This window comes from Hordeum vulgare, chromosome 6H (genome assembly GCF_904849725.1).
Source record: "Hordeum vulgare subsp. vulgare chromosome 6H, MorexV3_pseudomolecules_assembly, whole genome shotgun sequence".
NCBI lineage: Eukaryota > Viridiplantae > Streptophyta > Magnoliopsida > Poales > Poaceae > Hordeum > Hordeum vulgare.
The window spans coordinates 417,555,802-417,578,249 of NC_058523.1; the positions used below are offsets into that span (position 1 = coordinate 417,555,802).

General features: G+C 44.9%; 1 protein-coding gene across 1 annotated transcript; it reads left to right on the plus strand.

The window, feature by feature from the left end:
* Positions 1-8,908: 8,908 nt before the first annotated feature.
* LOC123406276 (S-adenosylmethionine synthase 2-like) lies at positions 8,909-11,531 on the plus strand. Its single transcript, XM_045099761.1, has 2 exons — positions 8,909-9,078; positions 9,913-11,531. Exon 2 carries the CDS (start codon positions 9,934-9,936, stop codon positions 11,116-11,118), a length of 1,185 nt encoding a protein of 394 aa, XP_044955696.1. The 5' UTR covers positions 8,909-9,078; positions 9,913-9,933; the 3' UTR covers positions 11,119-11,531.
* Positions 11,532-22,448: the final 10,917 nt, after the last annotated feature.

The window sequence follows — 22,448 nt, forward strand, 5'->3', positions numbered from 1 at the left end:
TGTAGGTATCCACGCATACCAATCCTAGTAAGTCCACCACCTATCCCACCACTGCCTCTAGCACCACCACGACCTATCCCACCCCTGCCTCTAGCACAACCACGACCTATCCCACCACTGCCTCTACCACCACCACTTCCTCTAGTAGCACGTCCTCTAGTAAGCCCAAGTCGGCTAGGAACACGTTGAGTAGGAACTTGTTGGCTCGTGCTTCCTTGACCCGTCCCTTGTTGGCTTGAACTTGGTTGGCTAGGACTTGGTTGGCTAGGACTTGGTTGGCTTGACCTGGAATCATTGTTTTTGGACTTCTTCTTTCGCGCCGTACACCTTCTTCTGTTGTGCCCTGTTACACCGCAATCTCCACATTGTGATCTCTCAGTAGGCTCTTGGAATTGGTTGTTCCCCATTTCTCTGCCACCACCATGGCCCCATCCATCCATGTCTCCTCTAAAACGCTTTGTCTTTCGTCTTCCCAGTTTCACAACCTTCCACTCTGGGTCGGGCCATAGTTGTACTCCATGATACTCCGGCCATTGTGATTGGTCAAAGTATGGTTCAAATCTAGGAGCCCATGTATGCTTCGTGGTCATGATCGAGAACTCGGACTCCCTCACGGTTAGTGGATGGTTGACGTCCACATTCCTACTGCGAGCTGCCGTGTACAAATGCGAGCATGCGAGATGAAGCAACCTTGGTCTCCCACAAGAGCAATCACACAAGGATAAAGAAACCTTGAACGCCCTGTTTCCGTGTTGCTGGCCATCGTTTGTCGTTCCTCCGGGCTCATTCACTTCGTATGTCCAATCCTCGTTGTTGTACAGGGTAGCCGTTTGGGTGTCAGCCTTCCGTGATTGAAATACCATCCATTTGTCAACCTTTGGTGGAAACTGGTACTTATACTTTTTCCTGTTCTCTCCCGCAATCTGATCATCTGTTTCTTGTGAGTACTTTAGAAAGTATGCTCTCAACTTGTCGAATGTGTATTGAACTATTGCCGTCACCGGCAACGCACGGACACCCTTCAACACCCGGTTGAAGCATTCTGCCATGTTACTGGTCATTTGACCATATCTTCGGCCATCTTCGTCATAAGCTCGTGCCCACTTGGCCCGAAGTTCAATGTGCCTGTTAAGAAACTCAAGCCCACCTGCATCAAGTTTTTTGTTTACAAGCAAAGCATTGTACAATCTTGCAAATCGTTTGTCAGAAAATGCTTGACAACAATCCTGAAGATCATCCGCCAACTCCTTGCTACCACATGCCCGGTAGAAGTTTGCACAGAAATGCCTCATGCACCATCGATGATGCAAAGGAGCATGGCCGGGAATGACAATGTCAACCGCGTTAAGTATGCCTTGATGACGATCCGATATGACACATATTTCCCTCTCAAACGGTAATACCTTGGTTCTCAAAATATGCAAGAACCATTCCCAGTTAACATTGTTCTCTGCCTCAACCAAAGCAAAAGCCAAAGGCATCAACCGGTTATTGGCATCACTTGCTATTGCAACCAACAAAGTGCCCTTGAATTGTCCGGTCAAAAACGTGCCATCGATGGAGATGACAGGACGACAGTGCTGGAAAGCGCTCACACATTGCTCAAATGCCCAAAATGCACGGCCAAATACGCGAACCCTATTTCCATTCTTAATCCTTGTTTTCTCCCCATACGGCTCGACCACATGAACCATGCCCGGGTTAGTGTGGGAAATAGCTCCCAACAACCTAGGTATGCGGTTGTATGCTTCCTCCCAATCACCATACAACATCTTGAATGCGGCTTGCTTTGCTTTCCATGCCTTACCATATTTCACCTCGTAGTGAAAGAGGGCTTTCACAAGGTCTTGTACGCTTTTTATGCTCATTGTAGGAAGAGAGAAGATGGAGTTGGAAAGCCTATAAGCGATGAACTCGGAGGTTAGTTGTCTATGGCTTTGCGACGATAGGGCACCATCAACCCTCTTGCCTTGACACATGTGAGGCATACAACTGACAATGTTCCATCCTGGCCCTCCTTTCCATGGTCTTGCACGGACAATCCAAGGACAACCTCTATCCTCACAAGCAACCGTGTAACGCAGCTTCATGTTTGAATGAACAACTTTGTGTGGCCTGTAATGCGTAACAGAATATTCATCCAACCACATCTTCAGTTCAAAGAATGTTTCGAACTTTGACCCCGGCAAAATAATATTCTTCCCATGTGTGTCCCGATGAGAAGGTGGCCTAACTCCAAACAATATGCCTTCGCCTCCGTCAACCACGGCTTCATCCGCAAGGCTAAGATCCTCGAACAATGGTGTCCGGTGATCACGCTTTAATACCTTCGTGAAAGCTTCAGCCTCCTTTGCCGTGAACCCTTCCTCATCAACTTCTTCATCGGGACCCTCATCGTCAGACTCAGAGGCATACCCACGTGAGTACGGAATGGAATGGTCCATTGTCTCTTGCAAATTATATTTGTCCAAATCACCAAGATTGTTGTCATGAAGAACATTACCATCATCATAGTGCTCATAATTAGCCTCTACCAATGGTTCATGTTCAATGTTGACCTCTTCGTTAGCCTCATACACACAAGAAAGAGGTTCAATGCTGGCCTCTTTGTTGATGGTTGCAGGAATAGCTTCAACAATCGAAGAGGAAACCCGGTTCAAATCCAACAAGTTAGGAACATTTGTTTTCATGGCAAATAACTCTAGAGCCTTGTCTAGTGATTCGGCCACCGTATCCTTGTATGCAAGCCAACGTTGCTCGGAGTTGACACGCATGGTCTCCCAACGAATGTGCATTCCGAATCCCACATTATGCCTACCAGCAAACTCAACTACATCACTAGGGTCCATCCAATTCAAATCCTTTCGGACTTGTTCCAACAATTCAGCATAGCTAGGACAGAAATCGAACACCATGTCAAGCTCATCCGGGTCCGGATCAATATTGCCTTTTAAAAAGGCATCCTTGTCCACGTGATGAATATAAACACATGTTCTTCCCATACCTAAACAACAAAACATAGAACCTTTTTATGAGCAATCATACAATTACAATAACCATAGCCTAACTTCCAAATAACCCTAACCCCCTCATAACCCTAACACAACCAAACATCCCTAACCCTAGCCTAACCCTAGCCTAACCCTAAAACAACCATAATGCACACATCCAAACAACCCTAATCCTAACCCCATCATACCCCTTATCCTAACATACAAACAAATAAAACAATATGATATACATCCCACATTTCATGAAAAACTAGGGTTTCCTCAAATTTGCAAAAAAAAAGAACACAAAAGATTTTCCTTTGGATGAGAATGAGGGGAGAGGTGGGGATTACCTTAGGGGAGTGATTGGACAACAAATGCCCGCTCCAAACCTTCAGATTTGGTGATGTAGAGAAGGATTTGAGGGAGGGGGCAGTGGCTGGGAGAGGGGCTGGGGGAGGGGAATGAGGGAGGGGGTGGGGAGGGGGCTGGCCCGTGGCCCTGTAAGTCAGTGTGTGGCGCCTAAGGGTCAGGCGCCACACATTACAATGTGTGACGCCTGAGACTTAGGCGTCACACTGCCTGGGGGTGGGGCCCTCCCTGCCACGTGGTCGGGGGTGTGGCGCCTAACCCCTAGGCGTCACACAGTACAGTGTGGCGCCGAGGTGTCGGGCGCCACACAAAAGGGTCAGGCCGGTGAATTATTTATCCCGAGGGGTCAATCCGTGAGTTCTTTCGTTCCAGGGGTCATTTTTGTCAATTTTGCCCTCGCTCCTCGCCTGAGCCCCTGCAACCGCGCTGGCTGCCGATGCCAGCAGCGGCTGCCCCGACGATGCAGCACCGCCCGAGCCACCCGAACGCGCCAACTAGCCCTGGTACGACTCCCTTGCTCAGCTGCCAGCTCGCGGTCCCCGCCAGCTGACCACCACGTCGCCCTTGCAACAGTTAACCGGACTTATCCGTTGTCACCGTGGAACCGACCTCACCCGCGTATTTAAGGATTCCCCGAGCTCCCCCAGATCCCATATAGCCTCTCTGAAACCCCCTCGAGGTCCCATCGCATCCAATTGAGACCGAGAGTTCATCGTTTTCGTCTCCGGCAAGCTTCGGCCGCCGCAGCCCCCGGCCAAAATCGACCAAGGCAGGCCCCTTCTCGCCTCTCCCACGCCACCATCCCCCTTGCCCGACCCCATGGAGCCACCCCCACCTCTCAGCCTCGACCAGGAGCCACCTAGCCCAAACTTCCCCTTCTGCCAGAAGTCATCGCCGCCTCGGAGCTCGCTGCTGGCGATTCTGTCCACCCCTCTAGTCATGGCGACCACCTAGAGGAACAGCCCGAAGGGATGGATCCATTCTCGCCCTCGGGAGGACCCTAGGAGGTGTCGTCCGCCGGCAAGGACCGTCGGAGCCCCACCTTCCCTTTGGCCACAGGAGGAAGACGACAGGCTTGACCGAAGTCAAACCTGTCCGTGGGCCCTCCTCGTGAGTCACAGGACTAAGCCGCCGTCCACTTAAGTGGAAGCGTAAAGCCGGGAGTATGTTTTCCCTGTTTGAACACGTATTCCTTTGCAAATCATTTTTATTTATCTATTTATTTTAAAATTAGAAGTTTGTCTGGACTTTGACTGGCCACATCTTTTAAAATAATAGTCCAAATGAGTTGATTCTTTTTCTCACCTCTTTCAAATTTCATCTAGTTTATTTTAGTATTTATTTTAAATTTTTCCAAACAACTTTTGAGTGATATTTGTATTGAATGTTGATTTGAGCATTTTTTAATAGGAATTTGAAGAAAGATCAAACTTTCAAAAGTTTTGATGTGCACCTAACCTGCCTAGACATTGAAGGAAAGCATCGTGAACCTTGATATATTTTTGGTGGTTTGTTTGTTGAAGTAAACATTATGCTTATGTTAAATGAGTGGTGATATTTCATGTGATGATCATGCATGTGACTTTATGATTGAAAGTACAATCATTGCATGATTGAGATGCATGGGACAGTAGTCACATCCTTTTGCCACGCATGCCTATCGGATGGGATCCGAAGAGAGTCGGTGTCTCGGGGAGATACGACTTTAGGGCTGACATCTCGTGGGACGAGGATGGTCAGCGAGACATGTTGGGGCATGATAGGTAGTGACTCTGTCTGTAGTGAGAAAACATTTTGATTGTGCTAGTCATGTAGGGAATAACTTAAACCTCCTTAGTCGACCATAGATCAAGTCTTGTCAGTGTGTCACCTTAATCCTTCATGCTGCCACATATCTTCCTGAAAGGGAATATGGTTCAGTAGGTCGTAAACCTATTACCAGGTACACACCAAGTAGAGGGGACGGAATGAAGGTATCCGTGGCACTGGACTAAATCTAGTCATCCGGTCAGGGGGCATGGGTGTTTCCGGTCTGGGACCGAGATGGAAGAGCTCTTCCCTTGTAGCGCGCGATATAAATTTGATGCCATGCTAGTCGAGGTTGGAGCCTCCCCGTCTTATGGTTTTTCCCTGGCAGCGTATCCGAGGTGAGGTCGGTCTTCGCGGGAAAAAATGGGTGTACTGATTCCGAGCATTTACTTTGGAGATACCATACGTGGAATTAGTCCGAGTGACTATTGAAACCCGTGGGCTGTGGGTAAAGAGTACACCAAGTGCAGAGTCAAAACTATTCGAGTAGCCGTGTCCACAGTCAATGACGACTGGTTGACTAGGCAAGTGTCGGTCTTCAGAGGAAGTTAAAGAAATCATGAGACTAATCATGAAATATGGTGGATGATCATACTATTCTTTCTACTGTGGACTAACCCCTATGATTATGATTGTGGGATATCCCTCGGACGGTTATACCTCGTGGATATTCAATATTTATTATTGTCTCATATGAGCCCTTTATGTGGTGTCGCTCAGACCCCCGACTGTGGCATGCTTATTATCATTTCTTATAAGCCCTTTCTATGGTGTCGCTCACACGCCCAACTGTGGCATGCTTGTTATTATTTTATTCAAGTCATGTATGTGGTGTCGCTCAGACGCGCGACGGAGGCATGTCTTATATCACAGACGTTAATTTTACTCTTATTGATTGCTCATTAAATTTATCAATATGATTAAAATTCCATTACTAATACTTGGGAAGTATACTTTGGTTGGCGAAATATTGTGGTATTATTGTAAATGCATATTAACCCCTGCCAATTTTATGCATGTTTTCATGATGTTTGCGAGTACATTCAAAGTACTCACTCGCTTGTCCCTCGCTATTGTCTTGGCCAAATTGCGTGCTTGGAAAAGAGGAACCGACGATAGCCCCGAAACCTAGGCACCGAAGACAGCAACCGCGTGCTATAGGAATTATCTAGGTCATGTGTTCCTGTGGGAAATGGGGTCACATAGACGATGGAGATCCCCGAACCGCTTCCGCCATGAACCAGTAGAAATCCTTTTTGATGTACTCCATGGACCACCTCGGTCTTGTACCTCAAATTTGTATTTTTTTTTCTCTTGGACAATTGTATCAAGGAATTGTGCACCAACTAACAGTATTCCTGGGGCTGGTATGCACAAGGGCCATTTTGAAGGGAAATTAAAATCCCTGAAAAACTGGTCCTGACACTGGTCATGCTGCTTCACGGGATTTCAAATGTGGATGATCAAATCTTTGGACATGCTGAACCAGCACCAAAAGTACCTTTCTGGGAAAATGAGTTGAGTAGCAAAATAGTTGCGCATCAACTTCTCGCGCGCCTCAACCCGTTCTCTTAGGATGAACCCACGACCATACACGAAACTATGGTGCTTCGCCTTCTTGCTCTTGTGCATCGCAACTAGCATAACAATGTTCTCTTCTTCGGTCAAATCAGATTCCTTATCGGTGGAGGAAACATGCATGCAAGAGGAGTCACATGAGCTCATCTATAATATGAAAATCACCGTCAAACTATATCATCACAGCCGACGAAAAGACTCAAGGTTTGCACGACTTTTACCTTGGGAGAATTTCGCCAAACACCTTGCGGGCGAGGTGGAAGGATCAAAACAGCAATGGGATGGGCAACCATTCGGTGGCAGCTCACCCAATCGACGATGGAAGTGTCACAAGAGACGACCATGGCCATGCAGAAGGCGGCTGGAGTTCGGCGGTGCGCGCGGGGCAGTTTCACGCAACCGAAATAGTGGCGGAGGCGGGATGCCTTCGGGCGCGCGGTTAGTCGCACCTTCCCTAGCTTCGGCAATGGTTGGAGGCTAGAAACAATGCCAATTCTCCCAGAACCGCGACATCGAAGCCATGGGGGCAGCCGGAGCTCCGATGATGCTTGGATTCAAATAGGCGGCCCAAATCGATTCGATCGTTGTGGGGGCCAACCGTCGCTTTTCCGGCAAGGCTGGCAATGGGAGACATGCGGGCGGAGTCGCGAAGGAGTCGGAGGTGCGCTGGCGGGCGACAACGGCGATGATTTTGGCCGAAATCGGCCGATGATGAAGGGAAGGCGAACTGAAAGGGAATGAAAATGGTTGGGCGGTTGGCACGGGACCGACTTGTTTACATCTCTAGCACGTGGAGATGTATATTTGCATGTCGAGATGTTGTATTTTACATCTTTAAAATATGGAGACGTATTTTTTTAACATCATCTCTTGGACGTTTGTTGGCCTCAAAGATGCAAATATACTAAAATTAGATATTTTTGCATCTGCATCCTGTATTGGATATACTCTAAAATCGATGAAAACCATATCCGCAAACCTGCTGGGCTGGATTTAGCTTACCAACGACGTCCATAGTGAATTGATGGAGGCAGCTCACTTACACAAGTGGAGAAGATATTTCTATAAAAAGAGGCAAGTGGAAAAAATAAGGGGGCTCATAGGCGCCGGCGTACCGGTCCATAAAATTCGACCGGTCGAGCACGGATTGTCAGATCCAGTCGTGTATACAGTTAGATTTAGGTAAAAAACGACTCATCCAGAGCTCCCTTCTTCCTCGCGCAGCGCCCGCATCTCGCGCACGCACCCCCTCTCCTCCGCATCTCGCACGGCTCGTCGGGGTCTCCTACTGCCCACCTCCTTTTGGTCGCAACACCACCCCTCCTCCTCCTGTTCCATGCTAGTTCTCGCGACAACCCCACACCAGCATCTTGTTTTCGTGCTCACCGCCGCGCTTGAAGCATCATGGCCTCGTGAATGGATGCAGCAATAGATGCCGTCGGTAGTAGAAAAATGAAACACCTGTTGTAGTAAAAATCACGATATCATGTGCGATGTAGCAAAATGTGACACCGGTGATAGCAAAATGCGGTGCCGGTTATAGCAAATTTTGATGCCGGTTGAAGAATGTAGCAAAATTACGCCTTTAGTCATGGACACAACTTCGTCGGCCATGAAACAGTTGAGAGGGGGATGCAGCTCACCACGTCGTCAGTTGTAGCAAAATGAAACACCGATTGTAACAAAAATCGCGCCGTCATGTGCGATATAAGAAAATGCGACACCGGTGATAGCAAAATGTGATGCGAGTTGTAGCAAATTTCGATACCGATTGTAACAAATTTTGACATCGGTTGTAATAAAAATGATTATGATCGTGGTGCATGTGGCTCTACCAAACCGTCGTTGCAGCTCTCTAGACGCATATGCTGGGCGACAACGCCGAGGACATCAAACTCGCATGGACTTGTGCAGGCGCAAGGGAAGGTCATTCATAACCATGACTTCCAATCAAAATAAAAAGGAGACGAGGAAAATGCGAATCTCGGATAGGGAAGCATAGGTTAAGCCTGACCCAACGATTCGCCTACGACCGATCGAACGCTCGACCGGCGCGCCGGATCAAATTGTTTTCAAAAATAAAGGAATGGTTGGTAGGCGACCTGACTCAAGAAAAAAGAAAGGGTTTGGTGGGGCGGAGGGCTTCGCAAGGGCTGCAGCACAGGTTGTGCAGTCCCGCACTCTCACCAGCAACACTCACGCACGACCTGGCGCGGCCCCCGCTTCTATAAATTGCGTGGCCGGGAGGGACTACACCGCGGCATACATTCGACCTCTTCCTTTCGGTTTCTCGGCCTCCTGAACAATAGCATCAGCACAACTGCACGAGGTTAGCACTCACCGCGTCCTGATCTCATGTTTCGATCAGCCATGTCTAATTTATCTTCTTCTTTTTCATCATACGTGGGTCGCTTAATTACTACTCCCTCTGTAAAGAACGGGGGCTAGCTGGGGGGTTGGTGGAGGTTGGTGGTGGTTGAGTAGATAGTAGGAGCAGGTGGGTGGGTCGCGGTGTCTGGCCGGCGGCGCTACGTCCAATAAGTGTGCTGTGGCTCCTCGTCGGAGCGGCGAGCTTGGTATCCTGGTATCGTCGGCGTGTCGGCGTCGTCGGCTTTTCTATGGATCTTTTGTTCCTCCGTCTGCGTCGTCGTCACGGCAGTTCTTGCGCTGCTTTGTTGCTGGGTGGGTGTGTACACGGGGTCGCCGGCTGGTGTTGCTTCTGATGGCACCGGAGGGGGCGGCTTCTGTTCTGGCGCAGAGTTGATCAGTCGTTGCAGGGGACGGCAGATCTAAGGCTCGTCGGGCACGGGGTGGTCCTCGGCCGATGTGCCCTTTCTTCGCCTTTTAAAGCCTCGATCCGATGGTGTCCGGCGGGTCTCCGGAGACTCTCGTCGCTCCTTCCTCCGATGGCGGCTTCGACGGCGTGCGGAGGATGGCGTCAGATCCAGGATGGTTCAGCAATCAACCCCCTTAGGGACCTGTTTGTTATTTCTCTTGTTTAAGGGTGTTTTTTCCTGTTGTGCCTGGACGGGTTGCCCCTCTGGCTTATTATTCCAGGCTGTGCGGTAGTATATTTGCTCTGTAGCTGGGACAGTACCGTGATTTTGTGGCACGAGTGATATTTGTTTGATTCTTATATATAGTCGGATTTTTTTATTTGCAGAGCATCTCTACCACCAAAGAAATGGCGGCCGAGACGTTCCTCTTCACGTCCGAGTCCGTGAACGAGGGCCATCCCGACAAGCTGTGCGACCAGGTCTCTGACGCCGTCTTGGACGCCTGCTTGGCCCAGGATCCTGACAGCAAGGTTGCCTGCGAGACCTGCACCAAGACCAACATGGTCATGGTCTTCGGCGAGATCACCACCAAGGCCACCGTTGACTATGAGAAGATTGTGCGCGACACCTGCCGTGACATCGGCTTCATCTCTGACGACGTCGGTCTCGATGCCGACCATTGCAAGGTGCTCGTCAACATCGAGCAGCAATCCCCTGACATTGCCCAGGGTGTTCACGGACACTTCACCAAGCGTCCAGAAGAGGTCGGCGCCGGTGACCAGGGCATCATGTTTGGCTACGCCACTGATGAGACCCCTGAGCTGATGCCCCTCACCCACATGCTTGCCACCAAGCTCGGAGCTCGCCTCACCGAGGTCCGCAAGAATGGCACCTGCGCCTGGCTCAGGCCTGATGGAAAGACCCAGGTCACCATTGAGTACCTAAACGAGGGTGGTGCCATGGTGCCCGTTCGTGTGCACACCGTCCTCATCTCCACCCAGCATGATGAGACCGTCACCAACGATGAGATCGCTGCAGACCTCAAGGAGCATGTCATCAAGCCGGTGATTCCCGGGAAGTACCTCGATGAGAACACCATCTTCCACCTGAACCCATCGGGCCGCTTTGTCATCGGTGGCCCTCACGGCGATGCCGGTCTCACCGGCCGCAAGATCATCATCGACACCTATGGTGGCTGGGGAGCCCACGGCGGCGGTGCCTTCTCTGGCAAGGACCCTACCAAGGTCGACCGCAGTGGCGCCTACATTGCCAGGCAGGCTGCCAAGAGCATCATCGCCAGCGGCCTCGCACGCCGGTGCATTGTGCAGATCTCATATGCCATCGGTGTACCTGAGCCTTTGTCTGTGTTCGTCGACTCCTACGGCACTGGCAAGATCCCTGACAGGGAGATCCTCAAGCTCGTGAAGGAGAACTTTGACTTCAGACCCGGGATGATCAGCATCAACCTCGACTTGAAGAAAGGTGGAAACAGGTTCATCAAGACAGCTGCTTACGGTCACTTTGGCCGCGATGATGCTGACTTCACCTGGGAGGTGGTGAAGCCCCTCAAGTTCGACAAGGCATCTGCTTAAGAACAAGACATCACATTGAGGGTTCTTCTTGGTCTGATGCCTCTCAAGTTCGGCAAGGCGGGATCCTTTTGCTCCTCGGAAGTAAGAAGAAGCATTCAACATCGCTGCGACGTGCTACACTGGTCTTGCCGTCTGGTGATCAGTGCTAAGTTCTCTTACTGGTGTATCATTTGATATATTTCCCCTTTTTCTTTTTGTGTCTCTGAAACTGCTTAGTGATGTGCAGTTTGCTCTGTTAGTCCCTCTGTCACTTTCGCTTCTCATATTCTTTGTTGTGTAGTTCTCCTCATAATGCTCTTTCTTCCACAGTCTCGCAAAAAATAAATAGTTAATTACATTTTTAATACATGTACTTGCATGACTGGTACAAATTCATAAATGAAGTTGAAAAATGGTATTCCTTCCTCTTGAAATAAGTGTCTCAACTTTAAACTAGCTTTAAACCAAAGTTATATTCAGTTTAAGACATTTGTTTTAAGACAGAGGAAATACAAAGTAGTGTAACGACTTGTATTTAAGGTACATAGCTAGGACCCAGACCAGTGATTCCTAGCCTCCCATCAGACCGTCCTGCTGCCGTTGGATCATAGCAAGGTGTATTGTTAGATGCAGTACTAACTTTGGTAGGAAGTTTGTTCAGATATAGAAGCACGTAATTTCAGGCAATTAATACCAGACATATAGGAAGCTGATCGAGCAGTTTGAGGAAACTAATTATAGAAGGATTGATGTGGTAGAAAGACTTTCCAAATGCAATTCTCTTCCTTATGAATCACATTTTATTTCTTTTCCAATATTCCTGAAAATTGCATTGAGTGAAAATATTTCGTTAGGAAGCACTTCTTGTTTCCAACATTCCTTCAAATTGCATCAAGCGCCAAAAAATGTGCTTCGATCTGAAAGATCGTGTTGCTAGTTATTAGTTGCTTGCTTATCATTGAAATTTGTTTCCATGTTAAAGTAAGATTTGCTTTCATGCATGTGGACTCCAAATAAATTTGATTACATCATAAACAAATTTCATGCCATGTTGTCTGGAAATAAATTTGCTTCCATATCAACAGAATTGTTTTTGCTCCATGTGTTCATCTTACATGATTCTGACAATTTACAAACGTACCATCTTCAAGTTTTTGGTATTACAATACATTGTATGTTCCTATCACATGCTTCTTAGGTGATACATATTTCCATCAATTTGCTTGTAAAAAGTTTTCCTTTAATACTTCATACAAGCACTAGGTTCACTTGTTTGAGCAGTGCAAGTGCGTCTATCTATCTAAAAGTCTCCAACGACTTGAACGTCGTGGTCACATAGGTTAATCGCACACTGTAGCTGGTTCTCATCGTCTCTTATCAATTTCATTGCTTCCTTCATCTGCATGGATGCTTCCTTCACATGCTTCGATTATTTATGTGCTCTTCTGCTATGTATTTGAATTTGAAACACTGTATTTTTTGAAACAAACTAAAATATTGCTTCCAAAGAAATCAAAATTTGCTTTCCTAAAACAAAACGTGGCATTAGGCACAGTTCAAAAACCACTGAACTGATGGTCATCGTGCTTCCTTGTGATGGTAGTGGTACTTCCATTTGATGGCGGACGTGCATCCTTTGCGATGCTAGTCGTTCTTCCTTTTAAAATTGTGCAAGTTGGTTGTGCCTCCCTTCCTTTCAAAGCTGGGCGTGCTTCCTATCAAAGCTGGTTGTGCTTCCTTCCCAAGGCTTTGCAATGGTACATACTCTCAACAAAATTCATCAAAGTAGCACAAATAAAAATAAATGATTAGAATGCGTTCAAAATAATCAAGTTATTAAAAATAAGTCAAAGATGAGATGAATCAAACCCTAATTCGGGTGCGTACATACCAGGGGACGAGCCTGAGATCTGCGCACACCTTCTTTGCCAAGCCGAAATGGCGCAACCGCACCGTGGAAGGGATCGTGAAGAGGCATGGTCGGGCGGGGGGACGAGGCTGCGATGGGGATTACGCGATCGGTGGTGAGAGGATGGTTTGACGGAGCAGATGGAAAGAAACACGAAACCGACGTCGTGGATTAGTAGCCGCCGCAGAGCTGTTGGTGCGGACCATGGTGCTCCCGAGATTGTCATCGTGGTGAGCGAGCTCGGCATGCTACGGGATGAGCTCGTCCATGAAAAGCGAAACGGAGTGGAGTAGGTGGATCGGCGAGGCGAGATTTACTCGCGTAGACGTGGTGCGGTGCTTGGAGCCGAGCAACAGGTGCAATTTTCTCGGAGTGGATTAATACGTGCAATTAATTGATGGGGTGAGAAAATCGCTACGCTGTCGGATTAAAACATAATCAATGTCGTATGACTTGTCTGATGTAAAATTTCTGCCAGGCTACTCATAAGCAGCGTTTCCCTTTAAAAAATATTTCCACCCTGCCCATTATCTCTCTGTTAACTCTGTTTAGTTGGCAGGCCAGAGCCTGGCCCGTGCTCTCTTAAATGCGGACCCCACCTGTAAATGCGGATCCTACCTGTAAGTGCAACTAGTAATAATCTTCCATTTATACAATTGAAAGAACAGTTCTTGTTCTTTCTCCATAACTTTTGAAACCAAACCGGCGTATCTCCTGGTTCAGATTTTTACGGTTCGTCAGCTGGTTTTTTAGGGTCGACTGGTTCGTCAGCTGGTTTTTTAGGCACTATAAATTAGGATGTATTCTTCTTATAATACCCTAATGAGAAGAGATCAAGTACATCCAGTCTCTAGAACTGAATAAGAACGTAGGAGTAGCTTTTAGGTGATCTATTGGGCCAAACCTAAAGACGTTGACTCCAGCCGAAGAATAGCTTTCGGGTGACATGCTATTGGGCCAAACTTAGAGACGTTGACTCCAGTGACCTAGGTTTGAACCTTAGAGCATCTCCAACAGGCTGTATGTTCAATCGTTGGTATAAATGTCCACGTCAACAATCAACAACACATCCTACGAGCTCTTCAATGAAGTGTATGTTAATCGTATGTAAAATAACTAAGGGGTCCATTAAATATTGAAGAAATAACCATGCTTGCCTTGGAGCTTGTGCGTGAACCATTGCTTCAAGTTCATACGATGTCATTCTCTCTCTCTTCTTTATTATACGCCATGTCATCAAAATCATCTATGTGGCAATTTACCAACGATGATCATACGATTGGAGATGCCCTTAGTAGGTGCAGGCAACCCGACATTATCTGTATCCCTATGTGTTTGTACTTCTAACAAAGGATACAGTTTGCTAAAAAAAAAAGTATGTGCAGGCTAATTTTATAATTTATGCGTGAATACTCCTTTGACGGCTTGGGTTTTATCCCCGGTCTGTAAAAAGGAAAACTCCTGGTTTAGTGGGCCAGTGAGTCAAACAATTGCTTGAAGGTAAAATAAAAAATGTCGCTCGCGTGCAGTCATAACTTTTTCTTCAGATCAATTCTCTCTTTGAATGATATATAAACAGGACTATATCGATGTGAACAGGTAATACTGTTTTTCTTCCTCTTTCCTGAGACCGTAGAGAGTTAACAGGGAGATAACGGCCAGGTCGGAAATGTATGTAAATGCAAACCAGATGCAAGTTGTTTGCGCAAATAAGTTTGATTCACTAGACTCTGTTCTTGGCTCACGATAGGGCTCAAAAATCATATCAGCATTGATCGGGTTTGGTGTAAATTCTGTTTAGAAAACTATTGAGTTGGTGCTTCCTGATAACGCTCTATGGTACGTTTAATCTTTACTATTGTGAAGGGAAATTTATCGTTGTGATTGTACAACAAGCTAGCTCACTGTCGTTTTTTTTTCAAAAACGTCCCTGTGGTTTTCAGAATTCAACTTGTAGTCCTTTCTAAAGTGGCTAATCTGAGATACCATTTCTTTTTTGCCGAAAAAAAGTCCCCATTCATCTCGATGCCCATCCCCATCCGCCGTCTCCCTCCTGCCCCACAGCGACGCTGGCAGCCGCCGGCGACACCAGAAGCCACCGGAAGCGACGGCGACGACACCGGAAGCCGGCGATAACGGATGGCAAGGATCTGGAGCGGTTGTGATTCCAGATCGAAACCCACGTCGACGGTGCTCCCAGATCAGCGACGCGACACCCCTGGTTCATCCTCATCAATGAAGTGCGGCATCCAACCGGCCTGCGACCAAGGAAGGCCCCGTATCTGCGCTCCCGGAGCTGATGGCGGCCATGACGAGGCTGTTCGAGAGGGGCGCCCCCGTGGCGAGAGAGGATCCTCCGTATACATGGCGGTCAACCCGGTTTTCAGGTACCACGCGCACTCTGCCTCTCCCACTCCTAATCCATCTTCACAACTGATGATGTTTGGTGCAGGGATGGTGTTGCTGGCTTTCAACACCATAGACAAATGGAGGCTGGGGCTTCTCGATTACCTCGACGGAAGCCCAACTAAATTGCTTCCCGTGCTGGACATTGCTTCAAGCTCGTCGTTTTGTCAATGCTTCAAATTGATGTCTTGCTGTGTTATGCCTACCTCGTCGGAATATTCACCCTTCTGTCGATCTTGCTGGAATCTCGTTGTTCTGCCCTCCTCGTCGGAATCAAGTTGCCAATGCTCAATCCAAGATCCGTCATTCCGGGTGCTCGAGCTGTACTAATTTATATTCATGCTGCTAATTTAACATCTGTTTTGATCGTGACGATCGATAGTCAATTAGTTTACATGCAAACTCAAGCTTTCTTATTTTCATGATTAGCAAAATCATTGCAGATCACTTGTTTGTTGTCTGAACAAAACACATCTCTGAAAATTTGATAGACCCTTGGATCGAGTTTACATGTGTTTCCAAGTTTGATTTAGGTTTATAGGCAAGAGCTAAACTGAACCATCCTACTACATAATAGCCAAAAGTTTGACTGATATATATTAGTAATATGGACTATCTTGACTGGTGAATTCAGAACTGATGCTTGCTACGCACTATTAATTTTCATACGGATAGGCTTAACGAAATAGTGTATAAGTTGGGTAAAGTAATCCATTGCACTTCCAGGAAAACTTCAGCAATTAGTCAGAATCAAATGTCACCCATGGTAAGTATTGTGGGTGTCCATTAGTACAACCAAAATACTGTAGCCAGGTACAGTTAGTACGGACATGCATCCTAATTTCGCATAGAACTTGCCACTAATCAGTTATAGTTCTAGAACAACGGTGAAAATCTCACATTTTTTCTTGGCAGTAAACAGTTTACAGAACAAAGTCAATTAATATTTTGTATGAATCAGAGCTTAATAATTAATTCATCCGGAGATAAATTGATTGTAGTTTGATTGTTTGCATCGTTGTTACTTCCTTATTTTATTAATGTTCGTCGTGGAATCTTTACTAAGCACATACTAGGTTGATTCAGATATTGTAGAAATCTACATTTTATTATATAAAATTATTTCTGTTGCTCTTCAGCTTAGTGGCGAAGTTCATTCGAAGCATTGACTTGCATCCAACGAGAAGAATAAAGGTTAGCTGATATAGGTGAGGGTGTCCCGATCTTTCGATGAGATGACAACTATCGATTTGGTGGAGATGACTTTGACGATCCGACTACAAACGTGCACGACGTTGCGCCTTAGCAATCGCTAAACCAAACTCCAAGAGGTTATTGACCACGCCGGAGCACGATCAACCTGACCACGAAGGTCTATTCCTGCAAGCAATCAAAAAACAAGCAAGAATATGATATTGCAATCTGAATATTTCGAATATAGATGAAGTATTGATAAGGGTGGGGATCCGAAAGCGGTCTTAGTCTGGTCGTTGTACACAAATGAAGTACATGAAGTTGCAATGGCTAACTTTTAACTAAACAAATCACAAGCAAAAAAGCTACTAGGTTGATCTACTTATATAGGAGCAAGGGGTGGCAGCCAAGGAGGTGGGAGGACATCTCAAGGCACCCAAAAACTAACCCTAGGTCATACGAGGCCTATGGGCCCAAGTGGAGGTGGAGCAACATCTTTGGACTTGTTGTTTGACTCGGATTCTGGTGCAACGTCATTTTGTTTGGTCTATATCTCCATGCTCCGGACGAATTTGAAGGTGATTCCAGTTGGGCCTGAAAGCCAGTAAAATCTACTTTGCAGCCCAAAAAAGAATCACACAATTCGGAGTCCGGATGAAAAAGTTGAAGGCGTTTTGGTACAGGTATGTCTGTGCAGTCCGAATCTGAGTCCAGAACGTGAAAGACTTGGACTCTATCTTCTCTTGGGCTAAAAGTGACGTGAGAGAACTTCTTGAACAACAACTAATTATTTCCTTTGACATGAGAGGACCTCTTGAATAGCATCCAACCATTTCCTTTTCCCTTGTCATCACACGTGATTCATACAAGTGTTCGGCCATTCTGCATTTAGGCATAAAATAAAAACAGGTGAAGTATTTTTGTTCCGGATAACATAAATAAATTATTGCATGAGTTTTATTAGAAATCACCTCAAATAAATACACATATGCAATGATTGTGATAATATCAAAGGTAGTCATGTACTCATCATCCTCCCCTTTTTGAAAATAAAGCCGTCCTCGACGCTGCTTAATCTAAAATTTAGCTAACAAAAGAGACAAGGTGTACATGTTGTATATGTATATGTCATCCTTTTTTACTTCCCTTGGTTTTTGCACATATGACACATGTATACATGAGTAACTTTCATATGTTATAAAATATAAAGCTAAAATATTATCACAAGAAGTAGAAAACATGAAAATATTGCAACTCAGTTTGCACATATTAGTGAAGCTCTTATTTATATCAAAAGGTTGACAATGTTCATCACTATACCATCCCAACATTGATGAAGAAAATCGAATTGTTTCAAATGTACATGCTACAACAGGCTGAACTAAGCAAACATGCAACATGTCATTTGACATAGAATCATCACCATGATTGGAGGTCATATCAAAATGATTAAACATTGGCACAATTATTTTCAAACATATTTGATCCAAATTTGATTTATTTTCTTTTTCACATGGTTCTTCCTCAACAATTGTTATTTCAATGGGTGCACTCAAAATTGTTGATATTGTAGTTGTTTGAGCACACGGCAAAGTCAAATCATCAACATAGTTTTCTAAAATAGGTGGTGTGATCAAAATAATAGGTGGCTCATCACAGGGTACATTGCAATTGACAAGGCATTGATCAGACAAGGTATTCATCATACTCATGTGGAGGTGGAAGATAGGTACCTTTTTCATTACCTCTTATGATCAACTAAGATGATGTAGTCACTCTCGATGGTAACATGTCAGATAGTGAAGGTGATGTATCCCTCACAATAATTGATGTGGTTGTCATCGTACACCCAGTAGTTGAAGTAACAACCATATCAACTCTTGGAATAAGCACCTTGCGCTCGTTCTCCTTGTGGGCAATACGTCGTTTTATTTCCTGTTTTGCTTTGAAAGCAAGACGAAACAAACGATCCATAGGATAACACTTTTCATGAATTAGTATCTCGTGAATGTCATGGTTTAACCCTTCCCAAAATCTATTCATAAAATCTTCTTCACTTTCTTCTAATGAGGAATGCAACAAGGTTGTTTGTAAATCATCATAATATTTTATTACGGTGTCACTACCTTGTTTTAAATGTTGTAGATTTTTAATCATGCCACGAGTATAATAAGTAGGTACGAATGCGTGTCTCATGGCAAGTTTCAAATCATACCAAGTAGTAGGTCTATAATCAGGGTGTAACCGACAATATTCGCTCCACCAAACTGAAGCATAACCGGTGAAAGAACCAACCACGACCTTAACTTTCTTATGTTCAGCAAAATTATGGGAAGAAAATATATCATTTATTTCAAATTCCTATTCAATATATAAAGCAGGTCTAAAACAGCCATTAAATGGTGGTATAGAAACATTAACCTCATGATGTGCATTTGTATCTCTCTGCACCTCTCGTAATAGTTGTTGTGGTGGCACGTCTTCCATGATCGAAGAAGCCCATGAGCTGACAACTCTGGATCCTGTCATGACTAGTAGAAACAAGAAACAAAAATCCAAGAATATTGTTCCTATGAACTACGAGGATGTGGTGGTAAAACGCTCACAGTAAAGCAAATATCAATGTCTTACAAATTCTTACCATGCAACAGGCGGTGACCGCAACCGACGGTGTCAATATCTCCGAAGATTGAGTAAAGCGATTACCAGGTAAACGTATGTATACACGGTGTAGAAATATGTGGAGCTAGGAAGGCTTAATGTATGGTAGCAAAAGATTACCAATAATCAATTCAGATATGCAATGCTGAATAAACGCTCAACGACGGTACTGTGCTGGTCCTAGGCTAGACCATACTAGAGACACGAGCCTAGAACACTAATGGAGTCACGTCAAAGCACAAATAGAAGCAATGGATGATATGAAGTAACTCTGGATAGGAAGATATAAGTGAAGATCACCATGACAGTAAAGATAGTGATGATAAATGACCCCAAGCAGGATAAACCAAAACTATCTCTAGAACTTCCCTCTTGAAATATGATGTGAAATTTCTGATATTTTTTCTCAAGAATTCTACTGACTCAAGCTTTCGAATGCAAAAAGAATCACTCAATTCCGAGATCGTATGAGAACTCAAAAAATTCGGAAACGGACCTAAAAGATATTGACAAACTGTGTTCCTGACGTTCGGAGGGCAAAACATCCTATTTAGAAGCCGATTTGGAGGTGACAATAATGAACTAGCTTGACCAACTATTCAGATGCGTCTTGTCGATATCTCGAACTTGAGTACTCGCGAAGCCAAAACGGACATCGTATGAGGAAGATACACATGTTTTATTGAATAGTGCATAAAAGAGTTTTCAATGCGCCGAATTCACATACGGCATTGACTCTCGATAGATCAGAAATTTGTATTTTTTTTTCTCTTCTCTCTTTTTTCTCTCTTTTTTTTCTCTCTATTTTTCTCTCACTTTTTTTCTCTTTTTTTTGCTCTTACTTTTTTTCTCTTCTCTCGAACAACCAATTAAGATGCAGATTGGATCAAGCACATATGCGAATGGCCTCAAGTATGATAATGACAATGAACAATTGAAGCACATGGTGAATATTGATGGATAGTGGTGGGCGACAACGTAAGGGATGACGGCGGCGTGGTGGTAGTATACGACATCAGCGATGAGGATGGTGCGATGAAGGCGTGACAACTTGTGAATAGAAATCGAAACTCTAAAAGATTAGACGCTAAGACCAGCAACTTGACACGACGATGCAACCGATAATTCAACTATGCAAGCACTAAAAAGAAAATTGCAAAGGCTCAGACTGGCTTGGACAAAATATGACTAGATCTAACTCATTTTTGTTGCTTTTTCTTGCGTAATAGGTAAGAAAAATAAATCTAATCTAGGAATAACTGGAAATTCTCACCGAGCAACCTTAAAATTGATACCACTTGATAGAGGCGAAGTTGTCCGTGTCTTTCGATGAGATCATGGGTATCGTTTTGGTAGAGTCGACTTTGACGATCCGATTACGAACGTGTGAGGACGTCCGGACTTAGCAATCGCTAAACCAACTCCGAGAGGTTATTGACCACGCCGGAGCACGATCAACCTGACCACGAAGGTGTGTTTCCTGCACACAAACGAAGAACAAGCAAAAACTAAGATGCAATCAAGATATTGCGAATATAAGAGGAAAGCTTTATTGATGAAGGTGGGATTCTGTGATGCCTTTGTCTGGTCGTAGAACACAAACGAAGAAGGCGAAGTTGCAGCTATGGCGAACTTGTAATCTAAACAAAACCCAAGCAAAAAGCTAATAGGTTGATCTACTTATATAGGAGCAAGGGGTGGCGGCCAAGGAGGTGGGAGGACATCTCAAGGCAGCCAAAAACTAACCCTAGGTCGTACAAGGCCTATGAGCCCAAGTGGAGGTGGTGCAACACCTTTGGACTTGTTGTTTGACGGATTCTGGTGCAATGTCATTTTGTTTGGTCGATATCTCCACGCTCCGGATGAATTTGAAGGTGATTACAATTGGGCCTGAAATACAGTAAAATATACTTTGCATCCCAAAAAGAATCACACAATTCGGAGTCTGGATGAAAAAAATGAAGGCGTTTTGGTACAGGTATGTCTGTGCAGTCTGAATCTGAGTCGAGAACGTGAAAGACTTGGACTCTATCTTCTCTTGCGCTAAAAGTAACGTGAGAGAACTTCTTGAACAACAACTAATTATTTCCTTTGACATGTGGGGACCTCTTGAATAGCATCCAACCATTTCCTCTTCCCTTGTCATCACACGTGATTCATACAAGTGTTCGGCCATTCTGCGTTTAGGCATAAAATAAAAACAGGTGAAGTATTTTTGTTACGGATAACATAAATAAATTATTGCCTGAGTTTTATCAGAAATCACCTCAAATAAATACGCATATGCAATGATTGTGATAATATCAAAGGTAGTCATGTCCTCATCATCATCAGTCTTACAAGTTTAAAAGTGTGACATGGGTAGGGATTTTGTTTTTCTCGTAACACAGTACTTGGTCATGTTTTTGAGTGTAGCCCCTGGTCTCTTAGTTGTGAAAGCTTTGCTATATGTTGAAGAAATTATATAGCGGGTGTCTTGATGAAAGTTCCTATGACCCTATTCGACAGCTCTCGGCTCTGTAGCTCTGCTCTTGGAATGGCCGGAGCAACACCAAACAAGTCAGCTACGCGCTTTCTTTGTCCCAGAGCGGAGCGGCCCGCATGCCATTTTCTTGGAGTCACCAAAGTGTTGCTCCATGCGCTCCCATATTTCGTGGAGCTAGTGGATTGCCGAACAGACTCTTTTTATGGTTAATAAATCATGCTATTGCTACTTTGTTAAGTATTCAAGCATTCCTACTATGATCCTGCGCTTCTTACTCTTTGTGTATGGCTTGCTGTCGAAACATCAAACTTAACATGTGCTTGATTAATTCAGTACAACCTCTGTTTTGTTTTTAACTAACTATTATATGATTTTGTTGTTATGCTTGGATAATTAGAGTATTCTAAATTGAAATTATCCTGGCTTTTGTATGTAATTCACTTGCATGGAAGGATTAATACAACACATATATTCATCACAAAGTATATCCCATACTGCGGATCACTTCTCACAACAAGATTACACCAAAATGAATTAGCATTATTGGGTTCTAATAAACTAAAACAATGTAGCACTGTATCAATATTGTTCTGCTTTCCTAACTTAATACCAATATATCATGTTCATGGGATATTTGTTACTCATGAATTCGGGTGATGGAGGCATTATCTCTTATTTGAATTCTGCATACATGTT